The sequence below is a fragment of the Botryllus schlosseri genome, chromosome 2 (assembly GCF_051294905.1).
Source record: "Botryllus schlosseri isolate E-star chromosome 2, Bs_hap1, whole genome shotgun sequence".
Classification (NCBI taxonomy): Eukaryota; Metazoa; Chordata; class Ascidiacea; order Stolidobranchia; family Styelidae; genus Botryllus; species Botryllus schlosseri.
Genome location: NC_137237.1, coordinates 27,173,606 through 27,195,320, shown reverse-complemented (window position 1 = coordinate 27,195,320; position 21,715 = coordinate 27,173,606). Strand labels below are relative to the sequence as shown.

General features: G+C 39.2%; 2 protein-coding genes across 5 annotated transcripts in view; one reads left to right on the top strand and one right to left on the bottom strand.

The window, feature by feature from the left end:
- The window catches only part of LOC145457428 (uncharacterized), a 502,676-nt gene that overhangs the window by 267,191 nt on the left and 213,770 nt on the right, over window positions 1-21,715 (top strand). The window lies entirely within an intron of this gene.
- The window catches only part of LOC145457052 (uncharacterized), a 66,186-nt gene that overhangs the window by 40,141 nt on the left and 4,330 nt on the right, over window positions 1-21,715 (bottom strand). For all 4 annotated transcript variants that reach the window (XM_080335234.1, XM_080335227.1, XM_080335211.1 and 1 more), the window contains 9 exons: window positions 19,673-19,766; window positions 18,112-18,254; window positions 9,712-9,802; window positions 7,730-7,872; window positions 7,195-7,288; window positions 6,387-6,535; window positions 1,247-1,282; window positions 317-475; window positions 152-257 (listed from right to left, as the gene is read on the bottom strand). In XM_080335234.1, coding sequence (XP_080191360.1) covers window positions 152-257; window positions 317-475; window positions 1,247-1,282; window positions 6,387-6,535; window positions 7,195-7,288; window positions 7,730-7,872; window positions 9,712-9,802; window positions 18,112-18,254; window positions 19,673-19,766 — 1,015 coding nt within the window. The remainder of the gene's footprint in view (window positions 1-151; window positions 258-316; window positions 476-1,246; window positions 1,283-6,386; window positions 6,536-7,194; window positions 7,289-7,729; window positions 7,873-9,711; window positions 9,803-18,111; window positions 18,255-19,672; window positions 19,767-21,715) is intronic.

Sequence of the window (21,715 nt, the reverse complement as noted above, 5' to 3'; positions counted from 1 at the left end):
ATGTCACGGAAATGACTCGCTACTCAGCAGAACTTTATTTATTTTTTAGTTGAATTAAGGTCATTGGGCATTGTCACATAAATCATCACAAAAATGACGTTTCGCTTGATTGAAAACCAATATTGCTTATATGAATTTCCTGATTACTGACTTTTCATCGCAAACAAATCTTCGCATACTTCCATCCATCAAATTTTGATCGATTGCGTTCGTGTACCTTAAATGTGAAGATCGATTTTCCGTTGCATTCAGCATCCCTGAATAAAAAACCTACTTGTTTGTCACCGCTATATAAATTAATGAACGAAGTCCATGCCCCATTTCATTCTTTCGCAGATCTTGGGACGTTCAGCTGCCTGGCAGAGGCATTCGTCACTGAGATCGTGGCAATCCAGGAATCCATCGCACACACTGGAGACTCCGATGATTTGCGTGGGGTTTGACAAGCATCGAAAACAGCCGTTATCGATATGACCTAGGAGCATTTTAATTTCATTTATGAAACATCCTGAAAGGATCATACTTTAGCTCTGAGATGTTGGATCAGCAATGTCCCAATTGTATTCCGCTGGTTACCTGCGGTCGATGAAAAGATATTTTTGGCCGCAGCAAGTGCTGTAAATATAGCTGTAAATTGCTTGGACATGGTAAGGCTTCAGCTAAACTTTGTTACAGCCCATCATTTTCTAGTTTCAACACTAAATTAATATAGCAGTGAGTGAGTCTTTGGATCAACGAATATCTATAGCAAATGAGATCGCAACGTCTAAACTTCGAAAATAATTTAACCAGTTGCTATGCTTTTAAGACGAAACAAAAACCATCACACTGTATATATACGTGGTAACTTTTAAGATTGTCCTACTCTAGTCGGTTCCGGGGGCTGGCTTAGGAAGCTATGATTCGAACTGGCATTACTGACCGGAAAAGCAGAATAGCAATTATTCATTCTGGAGTTGGAACTACAGTAGCCTGAATCACTTGTGACCAGTCAGTGGAGGTTTGAAGTGTGTCCCCCTTACCCTAAAATTCACTCGATCACTAGAGACGTAGTATGTGTTCGCTCTTTTGCGATGAATCCAAGGTCTCGATTAATTGGCGATTTCGTTCGTTCCCGCCAAGACATTTTTATCCTGTCAACAAAGTGCACCATACTCTGCTACACGTGCCTGCGTATTTATTCTGTATTGGGCCCGTGTTAGACTATTAGCCCATTATTTCTGACACCTATGTTATTTATTATTACCTTCACTGTTGTCTCCGCAAAAGCATTCGTCCACGTCTGTTAAAAGGAAATATCACAGAGTTGAGGATAATGATTCTCATACCGAGAATGCAAGAAAATTGTTCCGAATCAAACTATTTGTTGAAGGTTGCGTTTCGTAAACTTTCCCAGTGTATCAATAGATCACACGGGGATATTGTGAAAAACAACCGCAAAAAAATCAGATTATATCTTTCCCATATATACCCGGGTTATCAATAAAATGTGGTTTTAGGCAGTGGCATCAGCATATTTGCACATATGCGCGTTGGGCTGTTCAAAAAACTTTTTTCCGGATCTTTCTTGCTACCTGATTAAATCGTGAGGTTGCCTAAAAAACGCTGCACAACAAATTCGACTCAATTCCAACCAGTAGAAGCCGAGTTCTTCCAAATTGAAATTTCGGTCATTTTTTAAATAATAGTAGGCCTATTCACGGTGGCAAATTTCGTCACTCCGACATGACGAAAAGTCGTGTTCAAGCCATGCCTGCAGGTGCCAGGATGCTTTTTCCACCCGTTTACATCTTGATGAGGGCCTATGGTAGAGTTCGGATATGGACATAGCCTGTTAACGAAAAAAAGATATGACACGGATTAGCTGGAAAGAATTCAACTTCATTAAAATAGTCACGTTCAAAGGACGGTGATATAATTTGCAAATAAAGTACTTTTCACACTAAAATTAACGACCACGAAAACCAAATAAACTGAAAAGCAAGTAAAATATGGGTAAATATATTTCTCAAGTGAGAGTCAACACTTAGAAGAACTTTACGTCGGACCAATATAGATTTCGCGAAATCTAAACGAAATTTGTGGCTGTGTTTCACAATGCATTGTGATATTATGATATAATATTATTCGCTCTTCAGCACTCCTATAATCTTCTCGCAAATGAATTGTGACTGATGGAATATATTTTTTACTTTAAATAGAATTAGATATCCTTCATTATATGTGATGAACTCGGCTCATGTATCGATAGGATGCTCGAGGAATCTCGCCTTTGGTTCATTATAATTATCACAATTTTCCTCCAGTAGAACGCCGATGCTTTCAATTATACTTTGATCATGTATTTGAGGTGGTAAGGAAAGTCACCCAGAAGACTGATATGCTATACCATTTGACTAATATGAGTTACTATTTGGTTTTCGTGAGGATTGCAAAGTTTACAAACATAAAGCATAGTATCAACACTTATGTGAAGTAACAGAAATGTCGCTTAGACATCGTATGTAGCCTGTCGGTACGCAGTTCAAAGTAGACGGTGACTAGACGGGTCTGGGACTGACTGCGAGCATAATTCATGATATGTTGAAGTTGCTGTGCCCTATGCGAGTTATGCAGGGCATACCGATGTCTCACGGCCTAGATTCAAAGTTTTTACCGATTGTATAGTCGCCATTTCCAAAATCTCAGCCACAGAGACATCAATTGCATCCCTCAACAGCCCAGTGTTCCCAGTGTTCTGCTATACTTGACATTGACTGATCCAGAACGTCAAAACTGGTGCTGATTGCAATTGGGAATGAGATACACCAATAAATAGTATTTATGAATTGAAAAATTATTTCTGGTATTTCACATAAGCGTTGATACTAGAGCTTTTTATGTGGTCGAAACTTTTCGAGCTTCAGGGAAACGAAATGGTGACCCACTTAGCTTATAAAGCACATTCGTCATTTTCTGGTCTTTCAATATCTCCTGAAACCCCTTTTTGTCATAGAATAATAAAACGTATTGGTTCTCTAATATGATAAATGGAGACTGTTAGATGGTATTCAGCGAATATGGAGTATGACGTGAAGAAAGGACGATAACTTTTTGATAGGAGGAAGATCTGTCACGATTATTATCAACGAGGGGTGATAATTCTGGAGCATCCTATCTGTACATGACCCGAGTTTATCTACTTATATTTAACTAAACATTAATGTGTATCCACTGAAAGTCGTAAACAATGTGAAGTATTCCTAATTCGTTTGAGAGAGTAATATAGAGTGCTGAAGGGCCAATGATACGATATCATAATGTCGAAATGTTTTGTGAAAAATACAGCCACAAGCTTCGTTAAGACTTCGTGAAATCTACAAGAATCATAGATATTAACTATCAGTTGAGAAATATATTTACTCTTGTTTTACCTGCTTGCCAGTTTATAAGGTTTTTGTGGTCGTTAATTTTAGTGTGAACAGTACTTCATTTGCAAACATATCCCCATCCTTTGAACGTGGCTATTTCAATGAAGTCGACTAATTTCAGCTAATCCGTGTCATATCTTTTTTTCGGTAACTTGCGATGTCTATATCCAAACTCTACCATTGGCCTTGTCAAGATGTAAACGGGTAGAAAAAGCATTCCTGCTCCTTCAGGCATGCCTTGAACACGATTTCTCGTCATGTCGGAGTGACGAAATTTGCCACCGTAAATACTATTATTTAAAAATGACTCAAATTTCAATTTGAATGAACTCGGCATCTACTGGTTGGAATTGAGTCAAATTTGGTGTGCATCGTTTTTTTTAGGCAGCCTGACGATTTAATCACGTAGCGAAAAATATTTAAAAAATGTTTTTTTGAACAGCCCTTATGCGCGGGCATTCATCGAGTTGTCTTTTTTGGAAGGTATTTAGCCGGCGAAAATATAAAAGGCAAGTCATTGCGCCAAAATCGGCATCCACACAAATATTACAATCCAGGTTTACACTGATACAACATGATACATTCTACAATACATAAATGGAAAGGAGACTGAAAAGTGGCCAGCCCAAGTAATATGACACAGAGAACCTTGGTAAGTCTTCGAATTTCGTCATCAATCCCCACTACGAATCTAGTCATCAGTTACCAATTGGCAAAGTCGATAAAGATACTATAAACAATATATGGCAATGTTTCTTAATCCTTGTCTCGGAGCGGCTGATATTTAAAAAAATCATCTGCTCCTGAGAAGTAGTGCAGCGGTATGTTCCGCGACTGTAACGCCATTCGGTAGGAGGTTTGAGTCCGCGCTAGGTCAACTCCAGAATAATTTTCTAAGTGGCGGATGTTTCCCTGCGCTCTTCGTCGCTATTTTATCCGCATATAGCAGGACAAAAGCCTGCAGACTAAAAACGGGACGCGCTCGGCAGCTCAAGAATTAATTTAAAGAATAACGCACTAAGGCAGTGGTTCTCAACGAGAGTGATATCGACCTCTAGTGGGCGATTCTGAGAAACAAGGGAGAGAAAATATTAAAATAGGGTGACTGGGGGCGATAGGGAGCGAAAATATTAGAACGTTCTGTGACAAATATTTTATTAACACGGCCAAAAATTCACTTGAAGACGGTTTACTCTGCATATGACACGAAAGTTGACTACCAAAAGATCTACTCAACGGAAAGTATGTGCGAAAACCGGGTTTCCGGCACCTAGTCTGAAAAGTGACCTTTTTTAGTCTATTCATCAGCGATCAGGGTTAGGTGAATAAATTTCTCGTGCGTGTCCTCATTTTCCGATCCGAAAATATTGGTGGGCGAAAATCTGTGTCGAGCTTGAAATGGTGGCAATGAGTCGAAAAAGGTTGGAAACCACTTGACTAGTGTATAGATATCGTAACACCATTGATGCTAAATAGAATAATATAATTGGAAATATCTGATGAGCTAAACAGTGAAGAGTAATGAAAGGTCGGAGCAGAAACGCATGGCAAAATTCCAACGTCTGTAGTTCAAAAAACCTATTTCAATACCAACAACCACCGGCTAATCAGTGTACGAGAGCCTGATTAAGATGTTCAGACATTTTAACGTCATCACTCTGCACTATGGCACAATCAATCCATGACGTCAATTTTTGTTGAGAAAATATAGTTTTGTTGATTAATTGATTCTACCAAAATTTCCCTGTGGTTACGAATTTGGCTAAAAGCCATAATTACTGAACTCGGAATACTTTTGTAGAAGGTTCAGGTAATTTTCCCTGGAATTTATTGATCAAATCAATGGATAATCACTTCAATGAGAATACTCTTCTTGCTTTTCTTGTTGCCTTAAGCAAAATAAGGATACAACCAATGGAATCAGCCAAGAATCAACAACTCCAAATGAGTAGGATGTTCGAAATACAAGGAACACCAAAACTGGATATTCTCAAAATATTTTCGTAACTTTCACGCTGACAAGCGTAAGGGAGCCTACTTACGAGTGGATAATTTGGAAATATTAAAAAAAAAAACGATCGACCCAGGCAAGCCAACAACCTGATGTGACCGCAATATAGCCTACGTGCACCTGGCAATAAAATAATGAAACGATCGCCAATGGTGAACTACGACTTTCATATTTATGGACACTATATCCTAATAAATATCAAAACGAAATACTAGCCTTGTCAGAAATGAGGTTGATAAGGCTCGATTTTGAATGAAGTCTAAACGAAAATCTGGATGTATGCGGGAAGCAACAGAAGTATTATCCCTGTGCAATCCGCAGCCTTGAAATATACAGATCCCAATGGCGGCGCTTTCTCGACGACAAGCTGTGACTGGATGGATACTATGACTACTATGGATACTCAATTCCGATAGCAACGGTAAAGGTACAAAAGTTAAAAATTTGCTGAGATGCGTTGAAACTCACATGAAATGCTACATAGTCAGAGGAATGTAACTTAAACAAAATCCGCTAAGGCGGTTACTTACCAAAGCAATATGCGAAATTGGTTTGTTGTTCTATTAGTTAGTTATTCGAAGAATTGTTATTTTTATTTCCTTTTATTTAAATCTTGGTTCTAAAGTGGTAAGAGTGAGTAAAAGGTAGAGGTGAAGGTTTTTACTGGTCATACAGATGCGAAATATAGTTTTTTAAGGTTCCTATTCGAAAACGCTGCCTCAACACTGTACTTTGTTTATCGAAATCAACGATAGTGGAATAGGTTTCGGTAAAAAACTGAGTAAATCCCGAGACAGATAAGGTTCGGATTCAACACTTCGGACCGCGGACCGACACTTGAGTCGCTCTGAACTATATTAAACCTGCGAATTTCCAGATCTGTGATTTCTACTGCTAAATCACCTAACATTTCCTGGTCAGGAAGACATGATATGGTCATATTTTCCACATTCGAGGGATCTTACCGTTGGAACAGATGCTCAATCCATCACAAATTTCCTCGTCACGTAGCCGGCAATAGGGGTGTGGCTTCGTTCCAGATAGCTCCCGTCCCATACATAGCCTACCAGCAGAATCAGCGTCTAATAATGGTCTTGGCTCGTCACTTCTGTCCCTTAAATCAGGTATAGGTGGACTTTTCAGTTACGTCTATGTGTATCATGCATATCAAGTAAAGGCACACCAACATCTCTCCCTATTTTCAAATATAAACATTTTCGACCACGAACATAAAAATAAAGCTGCATGCAAATTTAACTGATGGGTACATTCTTCACAGGAGCTTTCACGTCATACTCATTATCCAGCAGAAATATCCAAACTGACTTCAACTAACCACCAATTCGAAATGCCCCGAAAAACGACAATGTGTCTGCAGCTACAAAAACTGTCAAGTGGGTAATTTTATGACTTCACTGCGGCACAGCGGTTAGCCTACGTGACGTAGACGCAATGAAACAGTCCGATGAATATTTGATTTATTTTTCATCAGGATAAATTGAGCGGTTTAATAATAGCAAGATGTTTAAAATATCAAGTATCAACACATCAACATTAAAAGCGAGGCAAAACTGACCATTGAATTAGATAAGGTTGGCAAACACGGCTGATATAAAGTTAGAAACATAAAAGAATAGGTCCTTTTGAGGACTCAATCACACGCTTCAAACTCGGACATTCGCATGATGATCGTATATTCGGAATCGAATATATCTTAGTCATGCGGAACGAAGCTAAAACAGTTTCATGTTCAACGCATGCGCTGTTGCTCACTTGCAACTCGGGAACCCGTCGCAAAAGTAGGACACGTGAAGACAGGAAGATCCGTCGCGACAGGCATACTCCCCTGGCGAACAGCTTGTTGATTCTGGTGTTTCATTTAAGAAAAAGATATGACCAGCGATATTGTCGTTGAGTATTGAGATGATATAGCGGTGCTTTTCCGATTGAAATGGAATGGTATTATTTGGATTGTAAAGTATATAAGATATCTTCTATTGGAGTTGGCCGCAGGAAATAATATTTGTCGCCAAAAATATGTTTATTCCTGAAGGTGTTAATTATGATTGGTCAGGCAAATTCATCATTCTTATATGTCCATATATTTCTAAATCGCGACCAAGTGTTGGATCATCGTAAACCCAAGGACCCACGCACCCATACGCGAGTTGGGCGGCTAGATAGCCCAGAGACTGTGTTACCTCCTGATAAATATATATTGGCTGCTTTATCGCAACTTCAGAAACCGTGGTATGGAGATTCAGTACCTGGAATCGGCACCTAGATGAGATTATCAACACATATTTACCATTCCTGCACAATCTCAGTCTGTCGTGTTCAAGATCAGACGGAAGAATACAATATCCCGATTGATCTTCTGATCTCCCTCTACAAATATTCACCAAAGTATTCTCAGTCATTGGATATGTTCGGGGCTCGTCTGATTCGTCACTGAAATCAGAAGTATGATTATGATCATTATAGTATTATTGCATAGTATATTCATATTGAAATTCTGTACCTCCAAGAAGCGGTTCAAATTATAGTATTAGTAACTAGTGCGTTTCTCTATTCTGGGAAACCTTTGCTGAAGCCTCCATTTCAGTATATATTGAAGTGCTATTATGTCGCCATGAAATATGTTTATGGGTAAACTAGTATTGCAATTGCTTGCAAGTTAACATAGGCTACCAATTTTCAGTAGTAAGATTTGACAGAATTCACCTCCAATTTTGGGAGCCGACAAGAGTCGATACTATAATACGCTTCAAGCATACACGCTGCTTATATGACTAATTTTAATATTTTTTGTTGCAATTCCCGCTTGATTTCAATTCTATCGTTTGGAAAGTGTGCATGAAAGTCCTATGCTACTGTTGGATGTAAGGTGTCACGTCCAAGCGTCTTATCGATCTGAATCAAATCCAGAATATCCAAATTGTAATTATTGAATGGATTTATAAGATCGGTTTCCACGTAATTTCGCCCTGCCGTTGTGAACCAAGCTATCATTGCCAACTAATTTTGATATGCCGTTTATGAGATTAAAAATTCAATTCCAACCGCAATACGTATGGATTATAGGTAAATTATGACGAAACCTATAGAGACTAACACTGGGCGTTTTGCCACTATATCAAGACAGTTGCTGAGTTTTCACAGCCGATAGTGTTGAAAATTGTTATTGGCAGGCAGCAAATTATAGAAGAATTGACATCTATAGTTTGTACATTCAGTTTCAGCTTTATAATTCCGAAGATTTGTAACAGACTTATTAACAATAGCCGGGACTATTCACGACAATCTCTTTAGCTGGATTGTCGAGAACAGAGTTTCGCGAAAATCATAACCACAGAACGCTGTCGTCGTTATGTGATCATTGCAAATAATTTTTTGCATTGCACAATTTATTCAAATCTCTTACAGTTGTTCCGTGGTATCTCAAACCATGAACGATCACATGTTTTTATCACGTCCCTGTCGGAGTACTTTCTATGGGACTTTATCATGATGACGATCGGTATTATAATTTGTATTTTCATCTCTTTGCAATGCCTGACTGCACGGATCACGCATACTTAACTTATGCGTGACCAGCGCATAGTTAGGAGTTCGACTGTGGTCGAATGGTTTGCATTGATCTGTCGCATGATTCACAATCACATTTCCGGTAAAACTATCCTATATAAAATATGACATTGTCCAGCTAATGTACGTCGTGATCCCCAGTTGAGCGAATGTCATATTTTACACCCCAAATCGTGTTCTACATCTCAGTATGTGACTGGCATCGTAGTTATCAGGAATGTGTTAAATGCGTTATTGAAGGTTTTAATGCGTTAATGTGGGCACCATCATATAAGACATGTTGATGACGAATTATGACTAAGATTCAGCCCATCAAAATATATCGATTGAAGCATGAATTGCTCTTCGCAAAGAATACCAAGGTATGAAATATGATAAATCATAAGGAATGGGAATTGCTGCGTTCCATTATTATTCGCGAGTGGTGGTCAACTCATTACCGCGTGCTATTTTGGATGCAGCCGGAAAAGTTACGAATAACAAAGTCTATATTGCTCAAATAAGCAATCGAATATTCCGCAGCTCGCTTAGCGTGAATTTTTTATAATGATTAAATTATTAATTCTGCTACTTCCCCCGCGCAGTAATTCAAACGGATGTATTTATTTGTGCATCCGCTGCTATAGAAAAGTAACAGGAAAACACTTTGATCTCAGATCCAAGCCATGCAATGTGTCAGGGCTGTTTACTAAGCTAGATTACATGCAATTTTTCATTGTATCGCAGAAGTGTAGAACAGGAATGCACATTGATCCATCGCGGCATGCAAACTCCTCTTTCGAACACTCCATTCCTGTTGAAAATAGATAGAAAATTTTACAACGATAGGAAATAATGATAATAGGTACGGCAGAATACCTAAACTACACTCTGATCTCAAATTATTTGACAACAAATGCGATGCCTTGGTTAAAGTCTACAATATAGACGGAATCTTCAAGTAGAGTAATAAATAAATTGTTTCTAGTTAATGAGCCGTTTTTCCTCAAGATATGTCGAATTTCGAGCAGGGCTTTGAAGTCGGTAAATTTTACCGCCGACTCTAACTCCGACTCCGATTCTATACATTTTCATTATACCGACTCCAACTCCGACTCCGACACCACACGTTTTCAATATACCGACATCCAACTGTTATTCCGACTCCTGACTCTTTAAACGTACCGACTCCGACTATTTTCCTAAAAGAACTCCGACTCCGACTCCAACATTATTACCAATTTACTTCGAAAATTATATGCCACAGCCACGGTTAAATAACTATCATCTAACCCAGGGGCGGGCAACTTCTTCGGTTGGCGGGTCGGACATGGGGAAATGAATTATTTGGCGGGCCGGATTCTCGAATCAATACATTAAACGCGTATTTATCCACCTGTACGAGGATTAATCGTAATTAATGTAAACTTCAAGTTTGAGCTTGAACTTGAACCAAAACAGTATTCAATGAATTTATTGACATAAGGTATTTCAACAGCTGTTGAAGTCAATGAAACAGCTGTGGTCAATCAAAGTTGTGAACAGCTTCTAAGAAAACAAAGAACCAAAGAGTAACTAGAAATTAATATATTATTTGTGTCCGAAATAAGAATGAATACCCTACAGTCACTATAATTTGACATACGTGAGCAAGTATTAGCAAGTAGTGGAGAATTGCGGCAGACTGTGACCGCAGGCCGTATGTCGCGTGCCCCTGATATAATGTCTTGAAAACAAACGTGGAGTTCGGATTTTTATCATACGAAGATATCAATTCAATAGGGTTGAGTACATGCGTAAATGCCAGTAATGTAAGTCTTCTCGTGTTGGCGAACTTCTGCATAAGCTCCACTCTCGCACGCTACTCACACAAGAACGCAAGCTTAAAGACAACCTAGAGTCAAAATAATTTGACCTAGTAAGCAAGTAGCAGGATATTGCGGCAGGTGCATTATCATGTACGACTGGTAACTCTCTGTGGGCGCTCAAAATCACGTCGGATCCTGACCGGATTATCAGTGAATATAATGTAGGTACCGAATTGCTTGGTTCCGCTCACACCGCATTGACGCCCATATCAAATATTTCATCACAGTAAATATGGCCCACCATAACGTTTGAAACTACCATTTCGCAATCTAGCAATTACCTATCACCTATCACATCGTAATCTATCAGTCCATAACGCGTCCTGCTAATCTGGAAAGCCCGGCTTTTTTTAACGTTACACCTGTTTTAGCAGATCACTTTTGAACTTTTACTTCTTTACTGACCACCTCTGGCTCACGGACGCCTGGTTAAGAATCCACGCTCTTAATAAAGTCGAGGCGACCATTGTCCAATAGATTGCGTTTACGCAAAGGGTCGGTCGACGGTTATTGCTATAATATTGCTATGTATCGTAGGACCCAGTTGCCCGAGACCTTGTTTTTGATGAATTATAATTAGAGTAAATTTGTTAGTGTTGGTCGCAACAGATATAAATTGCAAATAGACGTATAGCCGGCGAGCAAGCAGCGATAAAAAATTGCAGGCATTGCGACTATGATATACATCAGGGTTGAAAACTTTTTAGGCCGCGACCCCAATTTGAGTTTAGTAGCATCCCGTGAGCCGTGACCCAAGCCTCGCACATCAAAAAGAATGTATTTTTAATATTCGTATACTATGTTTCACGGGCAGATCAGACATGCAGTAATCGCGATTAGTAATCGTAATCGATTACGACGATTACAGCATTTTCAAGTAATCGTAATCGCAATCGATTACATTCGAAAAAAATCCGAAGTAATCGTAATCGTAATCGACTACTTCCCATATCTAATCGATTTCCTTGTGAAAGAGCGATTACTTTTTATTTGTACAAGGACTATGACATAAACTCAACATTCGCGAACAAGGAAAAGATATTATACCAAGTTAATGATAGCACAAACGTCAGATTTACAAACACCACTGCTCATTATTGCGTCAGAAGTATTAGCTTCGCTCATGATTGCGTAAGAAGTATCCACACATTGTATGTAAATAGATATTCGCGGGCGTCGCGACGTACATTGTAGTGTGATTGTAAGAACACCTGCCCTGCGATATATCAGGTTATAACAACACTCCAGGCGCCACTATACCTCGCAGCAGGATAATAATCACCATTCTGCCTAGTTGCAAATGGTAATTTATGTATTGATGTTTGCTTAAAGGTTATGCTTACAGTTAAACGCAATTTGTCTGTTGGTGTTTTGCGGGCAGCAGGCCTATGCAGTACGTACCAGGGATTGTGTGAACGTGAGGTTCACGTTCGCGTTCTGTGCGTGTTGAACCTCAGAAATTTAGAGGTTCGCGTTCACAAACGAACCTTGGTAGGTTCTGAACTGTAAACCTTTTTTCATATATTCCAGTTTTCACTTCATTAGAACAGCTTTGGTTGAAATTTATTGCATTTCAACTGCTGGCCACTCAATGCATGGCGCTGGCAGCATAAAAAAAAATCAACACCAAGCGAGCATGCTCCTTGAGAATCTCAAAAATTATGCTCGAAATAACCAGCACTCCGTTGGTGAATATTTAGTGACTCTCTGCTGTGAGCTTGACTAGCATTGACACAACATCAAGAGCGAGATGCACTACATGTAGCCAGAGAATTATGCTTATTCGATCAATCAAAGGAATTAATATCGTTGTCTAATGTAAAAAATCTAGCAGGTGTGCGTGGTCAATCTTGACTTCATATGTTTATTGTATCATAAAAACAAAATCCGTGGGATTGGGGTGTTGGCTACTGCTATATAATTTGTTATTGGGGTAATATCGGTAGCAAGTATAGAATCCCGTTTTACACTCTGCTCAATATTAACGTCACAATACTCAGACGCCGAATACATTGTCGGGCTGGCCTGGACCGTTAAGGCGTAAGCTTATAATCCCTTGCAAGTCCTCGTCGAAATTGTTGGCAAAGCGATGGAAGATGTTGATTTTATGAGATTATTATACCATTTTATTGCCCCAGTTGAAACGTTTGCCGACGTTTAAAACGTCCATTTATACTCCAGTATGTGGCATTATGTTGCCAGAGTCATCGCTATAGGTATCGTGTACATTAATATAGGCTATAACTTCACTAAAATGTAGGGTTGGAATTAGAAATACGACGTCACGTGACGTCATGAGGTTCGCGTTCGTGTTCACACAGAACCTTTCAAAAAGGTTCACGTTCACACGAACCTGAACCTTTCAGAGGTTCACACCATCCCTAGTACGTACGTACACCGAGCAAAGATTTGAAATTTCGTACTCGCCAAATAAAACATTACAATTTCCACAACGAAGCATTAAAAAAATCAACAGCTGCTGCCGGCTGATGTACATCATAACCGAACCGTTCTTTGCCGTTTCTCGTAACGGCAGCGCGCAGTATCTGTATTAAGTAGAAGGCAGAATTTTATGGTCACTTCATCTCATTTTCATGACTCTATACTTTAAACGGGCGCCAATCGTTATTTCGAAATCCTTTACCTGCTGCCATAGCCATCCGCTTTTATGCCATGATAGCGTGGGTTGTAGCTATAATAAGGACCAAAACAGCAATTGGTCCCGCACTCCGAACGTTAGTCTTGGGTCCCAATAAGGTGGTCAATTTTCAAGTTGAAGAATGAATTATCGTCAATAATATTAGTAATTGCATTATATTACTATTCATTTTTAGGCCTCTCTCAGCCCCCCGATAGTCAAATTTACCTGTGGAGCTGAGGGCACGTAATTCATAATTATAACATCTGGTATGTTGTTGTAATTACTTTATTGTATGTTGTTAATTCGTGACCTCTGGTCTGCTATATATAACATTAAAAGATATTGCAGTCACCCAAATGTAGATGACGAAAAGAACAACTTTCGTGAGACGCACGCACAAATAATTGCCCTGTCTTAATTCCTCTGTGGGTGGCCCGGGTGGCATTTGTATTGTGGGCTCAGATTTTAGGGATAAGATTATTAGTCACACACACCCAGCGCGGCTATTGACAATGGACACATGATCAAAGTTTTGGCCAAGGTCTTTCTTTAGTAATACACTTCTTGGAGTCGCATGTTGGCCGAAACTGCATTTGTCTTTGGTATGTCGTGGCTCGGTAATGACCGGCACCGAAATGCTTATTCCTGTAAATTATGCATATTTTTGTCATGAGGGTGAGAGGTATGCATTTCAAGCTATCAATCAATCAATCAAGCTATCAAAAGACATTTAAATCGCAAGCCCCCAAAAAATATTCAAGTTAATCAAATCTCACGAAAATACTTTAAAATTTATGTTGGTTTTACCAAATATTTTTGAGTCCCCTTCGAGCGCTCTCACCCCCCTATTGGGGAGTTTGGGGTGCGGCAGTTAAGGAGCTGGCAAGAATGCAAATCGTTGGATGCGATAAATTGTCCCTTGTTAAGTTGCCCAATGGGTATATTATGACGTAACAAGCAAATAGCGCATCATTTATTGAGAAAGTTGTTGTTATCTGATTAGGCCTTTTCGGCGCAATTCTTATATTGTCTTCAATATATCTTGTAAGATTAGTTCTAAGAAGCAAAATAAATGTAATCGTGAGTAATCGTGATTACTTTTCCAATGTAATCGTAATCGTAATCGACTACTTCCTGATTTTGCTGTAATCGTAATCGCGTGATTCAGAAGTAATCGTAATCGCAATCGATTACATTCATGAAGTAATCATGCACCCCATGTCTGGGGCAGATATTACGTAGACAGCGCAGATAACAGTTGTATGCAACTCAGCTCAATGAAACATTTCAGCCGCATGCGATTTTCAATTGGGATGTGGTATTTTCCTCTTCGGTCGCATTTGTACTTCATTTGTGCTACTCAGATTGCAACGACGGAACTGTGCGGGTGCAGACCATTTCGACAACCGGACTTATCAATGGCTAAGATTTTGGCTAACCAACGACGGTCATTCTTGACCAAGGTTTTATCGCCGCCGATCTGTTTGGCCCCTCACTTTGCCCAGACGTATGCTGGCCGAAATTTCATGTCTTCATGTGTACTGGCGCGGAAGGGGTTGTGCTCTAAATATACGTGCATCATAGTCTCGCACCCGCTCGTTTCACACCACTACACTAAAGCATTCAAACGTTATCCGACGGTATTTTCCATAAACCCAATGCCAGCGGAATCTTATCATGAATTCAAACTAATTTAAGTAATACAAAGATGACACATTTTCCTGACGAAGCCATGTTGTAGCAAAGACCTTTCTACGTGTCACGAAAGACACAAAGTATCCACATGAAATCGCGCGCAGAAATTTTTTCTCTGCAACAAATTCAACAAATATTACATCGATATTAAAAGATCACTCGGGTACCGTCGCGAACCAAAATCAAACGCTTAGCGACCCGTGTGCAGAGGTGGTCAAAGCAGTCATGAAAGCTACTCAAGTAGAAGTAGAGGTAGACATGAAAAAATCTGCTCAAGTACGAGTAGAAGTACTTCTTCAATAAGCCACCTAAAACTACTTGAAGTAGAAGTAGAATTGACTGCCTTTAAATCTACTCAAGTAAGTAGGCTAAGTAGTTTTGAAAACAGGGTTTATTCCTTGGCATGGACTGTCAAAAGCTGCGAATTGAGCTATGCAGCAGGTGCAGAGAGCTTGATTCGTATTGATGCATTCTGGGAGGTATCAATTTTCGACAGAATAAGCTTTGTTTCGCATCATGGGATGCAAATTATAGTATTGATATGAAAATGCGATACTAACCCTTTGTTTACTAAAAGACCCCGTTTTTATAGAATATCATGACATGGCGCCCTACCCGTATATTATGGGGCCCCAAGTTTAGGCGAAGAGCAATATACGTAGAAGTTGTATCGGATACGGTCTCATCACTTTGCGCGATTAGTATTCGTTAATAACAGATATTGTGGATCGTAAAAGTTATATTTAGTGTAGCTTTATTTTCGGAAAATAGTGGCATTGCTACTCTTGCTTTTATGTTTCAGTATGTTCTGCAGACAAAAGAACTGAAAGTAATTCGAACTCAAAGTATGATACTCGCAATTGAAAGTCAAATACGAATACCACTTCTGAAAAGCGGAAAATATATTTCATGTCTTTTGTCCATAAAGCTTCAAAGGCGATCTGCTAAATCAGGTGTAATGTTAAAAAAACTGGATTTTCCTGAATAGCAAGACACGTAGCCTAATGGGCTACTAGATTGCGATATGATGGGTATTTGTTAGATTGCGAAACGGTAGTTTTAAACGTTATGTCGTGGGCCGTATTTACTGTGATGAAATATTTGATATGGGTGACAATGCGGTGTGATAAGCAATATGCAATCCAGTACCTAAATTATATTCACCGATACTTGGGGTGAGGGACATAGCGTAGTGGTGACGATAAGCCCCTACAAATCTGACGGAACCGGTTCGATTCCCGTCGGAGGTTTATCTGGGCTCCTCTTCCTCCGCCGTTGCCGTTCTTACGGCGACAGAAAAGCCCTGAAAAAGACCCGACGAAAGAAAGCACTCACAATGGAAAGAACTGGAAGAAAGGGCCGCGGCTTCAAAAAGATCAACATCGAAAAGAACTGTGCGATTGGGCACTCTAGACCGAGTTGGATGTAAGATTAAAAGGATCGCTACTGATGCGTGTCGTTCGACATCCTCCTATATCTGTTCATGTCATCGCATTGTGTCTTATCGGATTGCACATTGTGTGTGACGTGTTCAGATGAAAAATATAACTTAACGATTATTAACAATTACTTTCATGAAAACAAATTTGTTACTCGTGCACTACTATTCGCGAAGCGCAACAAAATTTCTGGGCTTTACTTGACTTTCATAGATATTAAATGTTTGTACTCCTTTAAAACAGCCCCGAAATTCCTCAGGCTATCTTACGTATTGGGGGATTAAACTACTTCTACTTGAAAAACGGAAAATAGCGAAAAGTAAGTAAGTAGATCACAAAATATTGCGAAGTAGAAGTAGAGAAAATCGGATCTACTTGAGTAGTACCCGAAGTAGAGCAAAACTACTTGAGTACTTCCAAAAAGTAGAAGTATTTCGTTACTGACCACCTCTGCCCGTGTGTGGGTCGCGAACCATACTTGAAGAACCCCTGATATACACTACATACATCCTGTCCATGCTCTGAAGCCATGACACAAAGTAGGATTGAAGGTATCACACACTTTGAGGGCATATTCGTTTACGAAAATCCGAAGGTATTTTGAATTGATTACGAATGTGCCTATTTTCCGCTTTGTCAGTGAGTCTAAACCGAGGGTCTACGAAGCCTTTTCGTGGGGTCCGCGAAGCGGGAAGCCTTTAAATTTACAACATAGTTGATAACGTAATTTGTGTTTTTTTAATAAGAACGTCACGAGGCAGTTTCGCTTTATTACTAGTAAAACTCTAAAACTCACATCAACAGAATGGCCGTTTGAGATGGAATATCCTGCTGTGCAGACTCATTTTAATTGTTATTTTGCCAATTGCCAACTGATACAAATATTTTCCAGTTTAGAGATGTTTTGTTGGGGAATGTAGAAAAAATAAAAAGTAGCATTAGCAAGGTCATTCACGGAGACTTACGAAATTTTTACAAAAATCCATTTACTCCTGTGATATAAATAACCTTTTTTTCACAATGGCAATGCACAATGTTGCTGTTGTTGTTATGGTTGTTGTTTAGTGAACAAAAATATGTGACGCTTATCGCCTGACGGCCTTTTGCACCACGACCGAAGACATAATGTAAACGATACGAGGGGGTGGTATGAAATAATGACGGATATCAGAATGAAGTAAAATCGATCAAATAGGCTACTAGAGTATTTTCATGCGGCTCTATTCGTACTCTGCAGTTTGAAATGCCGCCACGATGTCAAAGATTTTGCGAACCACTGATTTCGAGTGTTTCACACTCAACTATTGAAACCCTTTGTTGATTGAGATTTCTAGATTTCACTACAGAACACTTAAAATAATTATAATAGTTATAGATGGGTGTTCGTGTCATTTCCTTTTCGCAACTTTAGAACTGTTTGTAATTTTTTTCACGCACGTTACATTTGTATCATTTGAAGTAATTTTACATTCATACGCACGTTCCCTGCACAATCGCTGTCTGTCGGGCTCGAGATCTGATGGAAGCTCACAGAATCCTGAGCGATGTTCCGATCGTCCTCTGCAAACCTCATATAAACTGTTATCAATCTTCTCGATTTGAGCAGGCTCATCAGATCCATCACTGCAAAAAGATTCTCATATTACGTATAAGATTATATAATTTAACACTCCCATGCTCAGAAGAGGCATTACGAATAACAGTTTTTAGCAACGTAAAATGAGATTACAGGGTAAGATCCCCTACTCGCTACAGAAAAATGAGAGGTTGCAAAATGTGAACGAATATGATTAAAATGAAAATAAGATTTTTCATACCAGTTTGACGTAATGCCTGTAAGCTATATCGCCGAAACCATGCTATGAATCATCACGCTGGTGTAACTCTATACACTCTTAGTGAAAAGGGTGTATATTTCCACCCGTGTACCACCCCTGATATACGGGTGTGAATATACACCCAGAGCACACGAAACCGGATCCTACCTCAGACTTATACCGCGGTATAAATCGGTATAAATTTTAATCCAAATTATGCATGCACGTAGGCACGTATGATTCATGACCGTGATATACTTCAGAGTTAGGTTCTGTTTTCGTGTACCACCCTTTACGGCCCTTTGGGTGTAAATAGACACTCTCTTCGCTAAGAGTGTACGAGACGCTCATTCTGCTCACTGTCATTTATCTCTACCATTACGATGAAGCCACGATCATGCAGATAAACTGTAATAAGGCAATTTTGTATGGCTTATCAAAGCCATTATTCAATCCGCGTAAGGGTGTTCAAGGGCGGAGATAATAAAGTTGGATTAGCAATAAAGTCGATTATCCCGTTCGTCAGGATTTATCAACCTAAGATTAAGGAAACCGGTTGATCGCAGCGCATGAAGTTATTGTTATTCTCATGATTTAACAAACCGCAACTAGTTATCTATAAAAACTGCTTACACTGTGTACCACTCCTACGCACAAATATTTCCGACAATGACCGTGTCAATTGTACCGTACCCTAGGCAATGGCTTCACTAAACAATCAATTAATTATGCAACCAACATTGCAGAACGATATCAATATTCTATAATCCGTTTCTTAGCTGTGCCGTACTAATTGGACACGACTTTCATGATATTTCTACCTAGTAGGCCGACCTATTACAGTGGAAGTATCGTTGTCAGCAGGCTGCTGTTTCATTCAACAAATTGACAACTGGCAGCCTATAACGCGTTTTCTCATTATGATGCTGCAGATAACACCACTTGATTGAAAACTCGGGACACCTCGACCAACCATTGCGCGTAGCCTTTTCCAACTTTATGCGTCGCGATTAGCAGTATCTAATCACACGATTAGCATTCTTCAGGATCACCTAACTTTATTATCTCCGCCTAAAATGCGTCCCGATTAGCCATTTGTAATCGCATGATTAGCATTCTCTCGGATCAGCAAACTTTATTATCTCCGTCCTAAAAGTTCTAAACGTATATAAGAATTGTTATCAGTTGGTAACAACGGAATTATAAATGGAAAAGGTCTAATACCTGCAATCCATTACTGTATCGCAAAAATTGACGACGGGAATGCAATTTAATCCATCGCGGCATTTGAACTCCTCCGTTGAACAATTCTGTCCAGCTGAACGTAGAAAGAAGACACCCGAATAAGAACATGCTTATTTGGTATCACTGACTTATCATGTTTTAAATTCCGACATATTCGATCCCGAATCGACTATTGACTCACAAACAAGTACTTCGGGTACAGTACTTTCTTTTCAACGAAAGATCATTATCACCTTTATACTTACGCAAAGTAACCTATAGCGACCAGCCGTAATAACAAGACGTATATAATCGTTTTCCTTTACAAAACGCGGAATTTGTATCGATCAATTGTAACGGGAATGGTTTTCCTTCTGGTCGTATGCAAGGTATAGATTTGATCAGATAGATCTTCTGTCTTCTGTAGGCTATATATAGGGTTCTGGTTTAAATCAGGCTGATTTAAATCAGTGTGATTTAAATCAGGTTTTTTTCGTTGATTTTTGATTTTAATTTTACCATTTTGATTTTATTGATTATTTTGGTTTTTTCAAATTTCGGACGAGATGCGCGAATGAGGTTTATTATCGGACAATCATATGACTTTTTTTATGAACCGGAGATAGCATCTCGTCACCGGCACCGGCATAGTTCAGCTATTTGACAGACAGGCGGGAAAAGAGCAAAGAGCGATAGTCAATCAATATATTATAGCGTTTTGCTGTGGATACTAGTTAGTTGACTGTGACATGCTGCTGCTATATCGGAGGCAATCGTGGGGTACCGCAAACGAGGCGCAATCCGGAGTCTCTATCGAATTCGAAAGATTCTCTCATATCTGATCCAGTTTGCTGACAGAAACCACTCCATCGATCAAGATGAAGATGCAATTATTATGGATGGTCCCGATTTGACTCAACATGTCTCCTATCGTCACTAGAACAGATCAGTAATGATTCGGGCGACCCATCATTATCACATAGGTTGGACGTTTTCATCTATCTGGATGATGATTCACAGCACCACATTATTAAAGTTTGAGCGTTATCCTTCATCACCTTGATTGACATGGTCGTCATTCATCCCTTTGTCTTTCGTTCGTGTTGTTGTTATTATGAGTAAGAAAACGAAAAAAATCAAAAAAATCATGATTTGAATTATTTAATTGATTAAAATCGATTTTAATCAAGGGCAAAATGATTTAAACCAGAACCCTAGCTATATATGACGTTGGAACAACCATAAGAGTTAATTCGTGCCATTATCACTGGATCACATTTTCGAGATTGTGGCTTGACAAGGGTTCATATGGATGAGGCGTGATAAGGTTTCAATCTTTTCTGTAATAATATACGATTATGGCTGGGCACAATGGTTCGAGTTATCGAATCTGAATCGAGTATTAATTGTAATGAATCGAGTTGAGTAGTAGAAGACGATTTTTTTCAAGTACTGAAACTATACACTCCTCACAACTGAACGTTGATTTACAAACAAGAATTGTAGTTTCGATACTATTTTCCGCTGAGGAAGGCTTGAAACCTTGATTTGCCGTGTCGCAGCATACGAGACATAGTACAAAGCTACGAACGTTACTGGAAATAACAAATTTCCGAAGTCATGATCATCCCACAACATTGTCAAGAAGTGCAATGAAATCGGAATGGTCAAAAAAATACCAAAGTATCTTCAATGTGGCATTATGTTCATTGTGGTGGCATAAAAGGTACACATTTAAGCGTTGACATATTACATTATATTGTGATATTCGAATATTAGAATCGACTCCAAGCGTAATACACGATTCAGAATCGAATCACCCAGGTACTCTATTTTGCCTATCCCTATATTAAGCAATTAGATAGGGCTAGGCAACATAGGGTATCTGGGTGATTCGATTCAGGGTTGCCGTACCGTCCTTATTTCTAAGATTTGTTTTTATTTTGAAGGGCCAGGTCTTAAAAAAACTCAACTGTCCTTATTTCTAAGAAATGTCCTTGTTTTGGACTTGCGTCCCTATTTTGTCTTATTTTCAAGAACTAC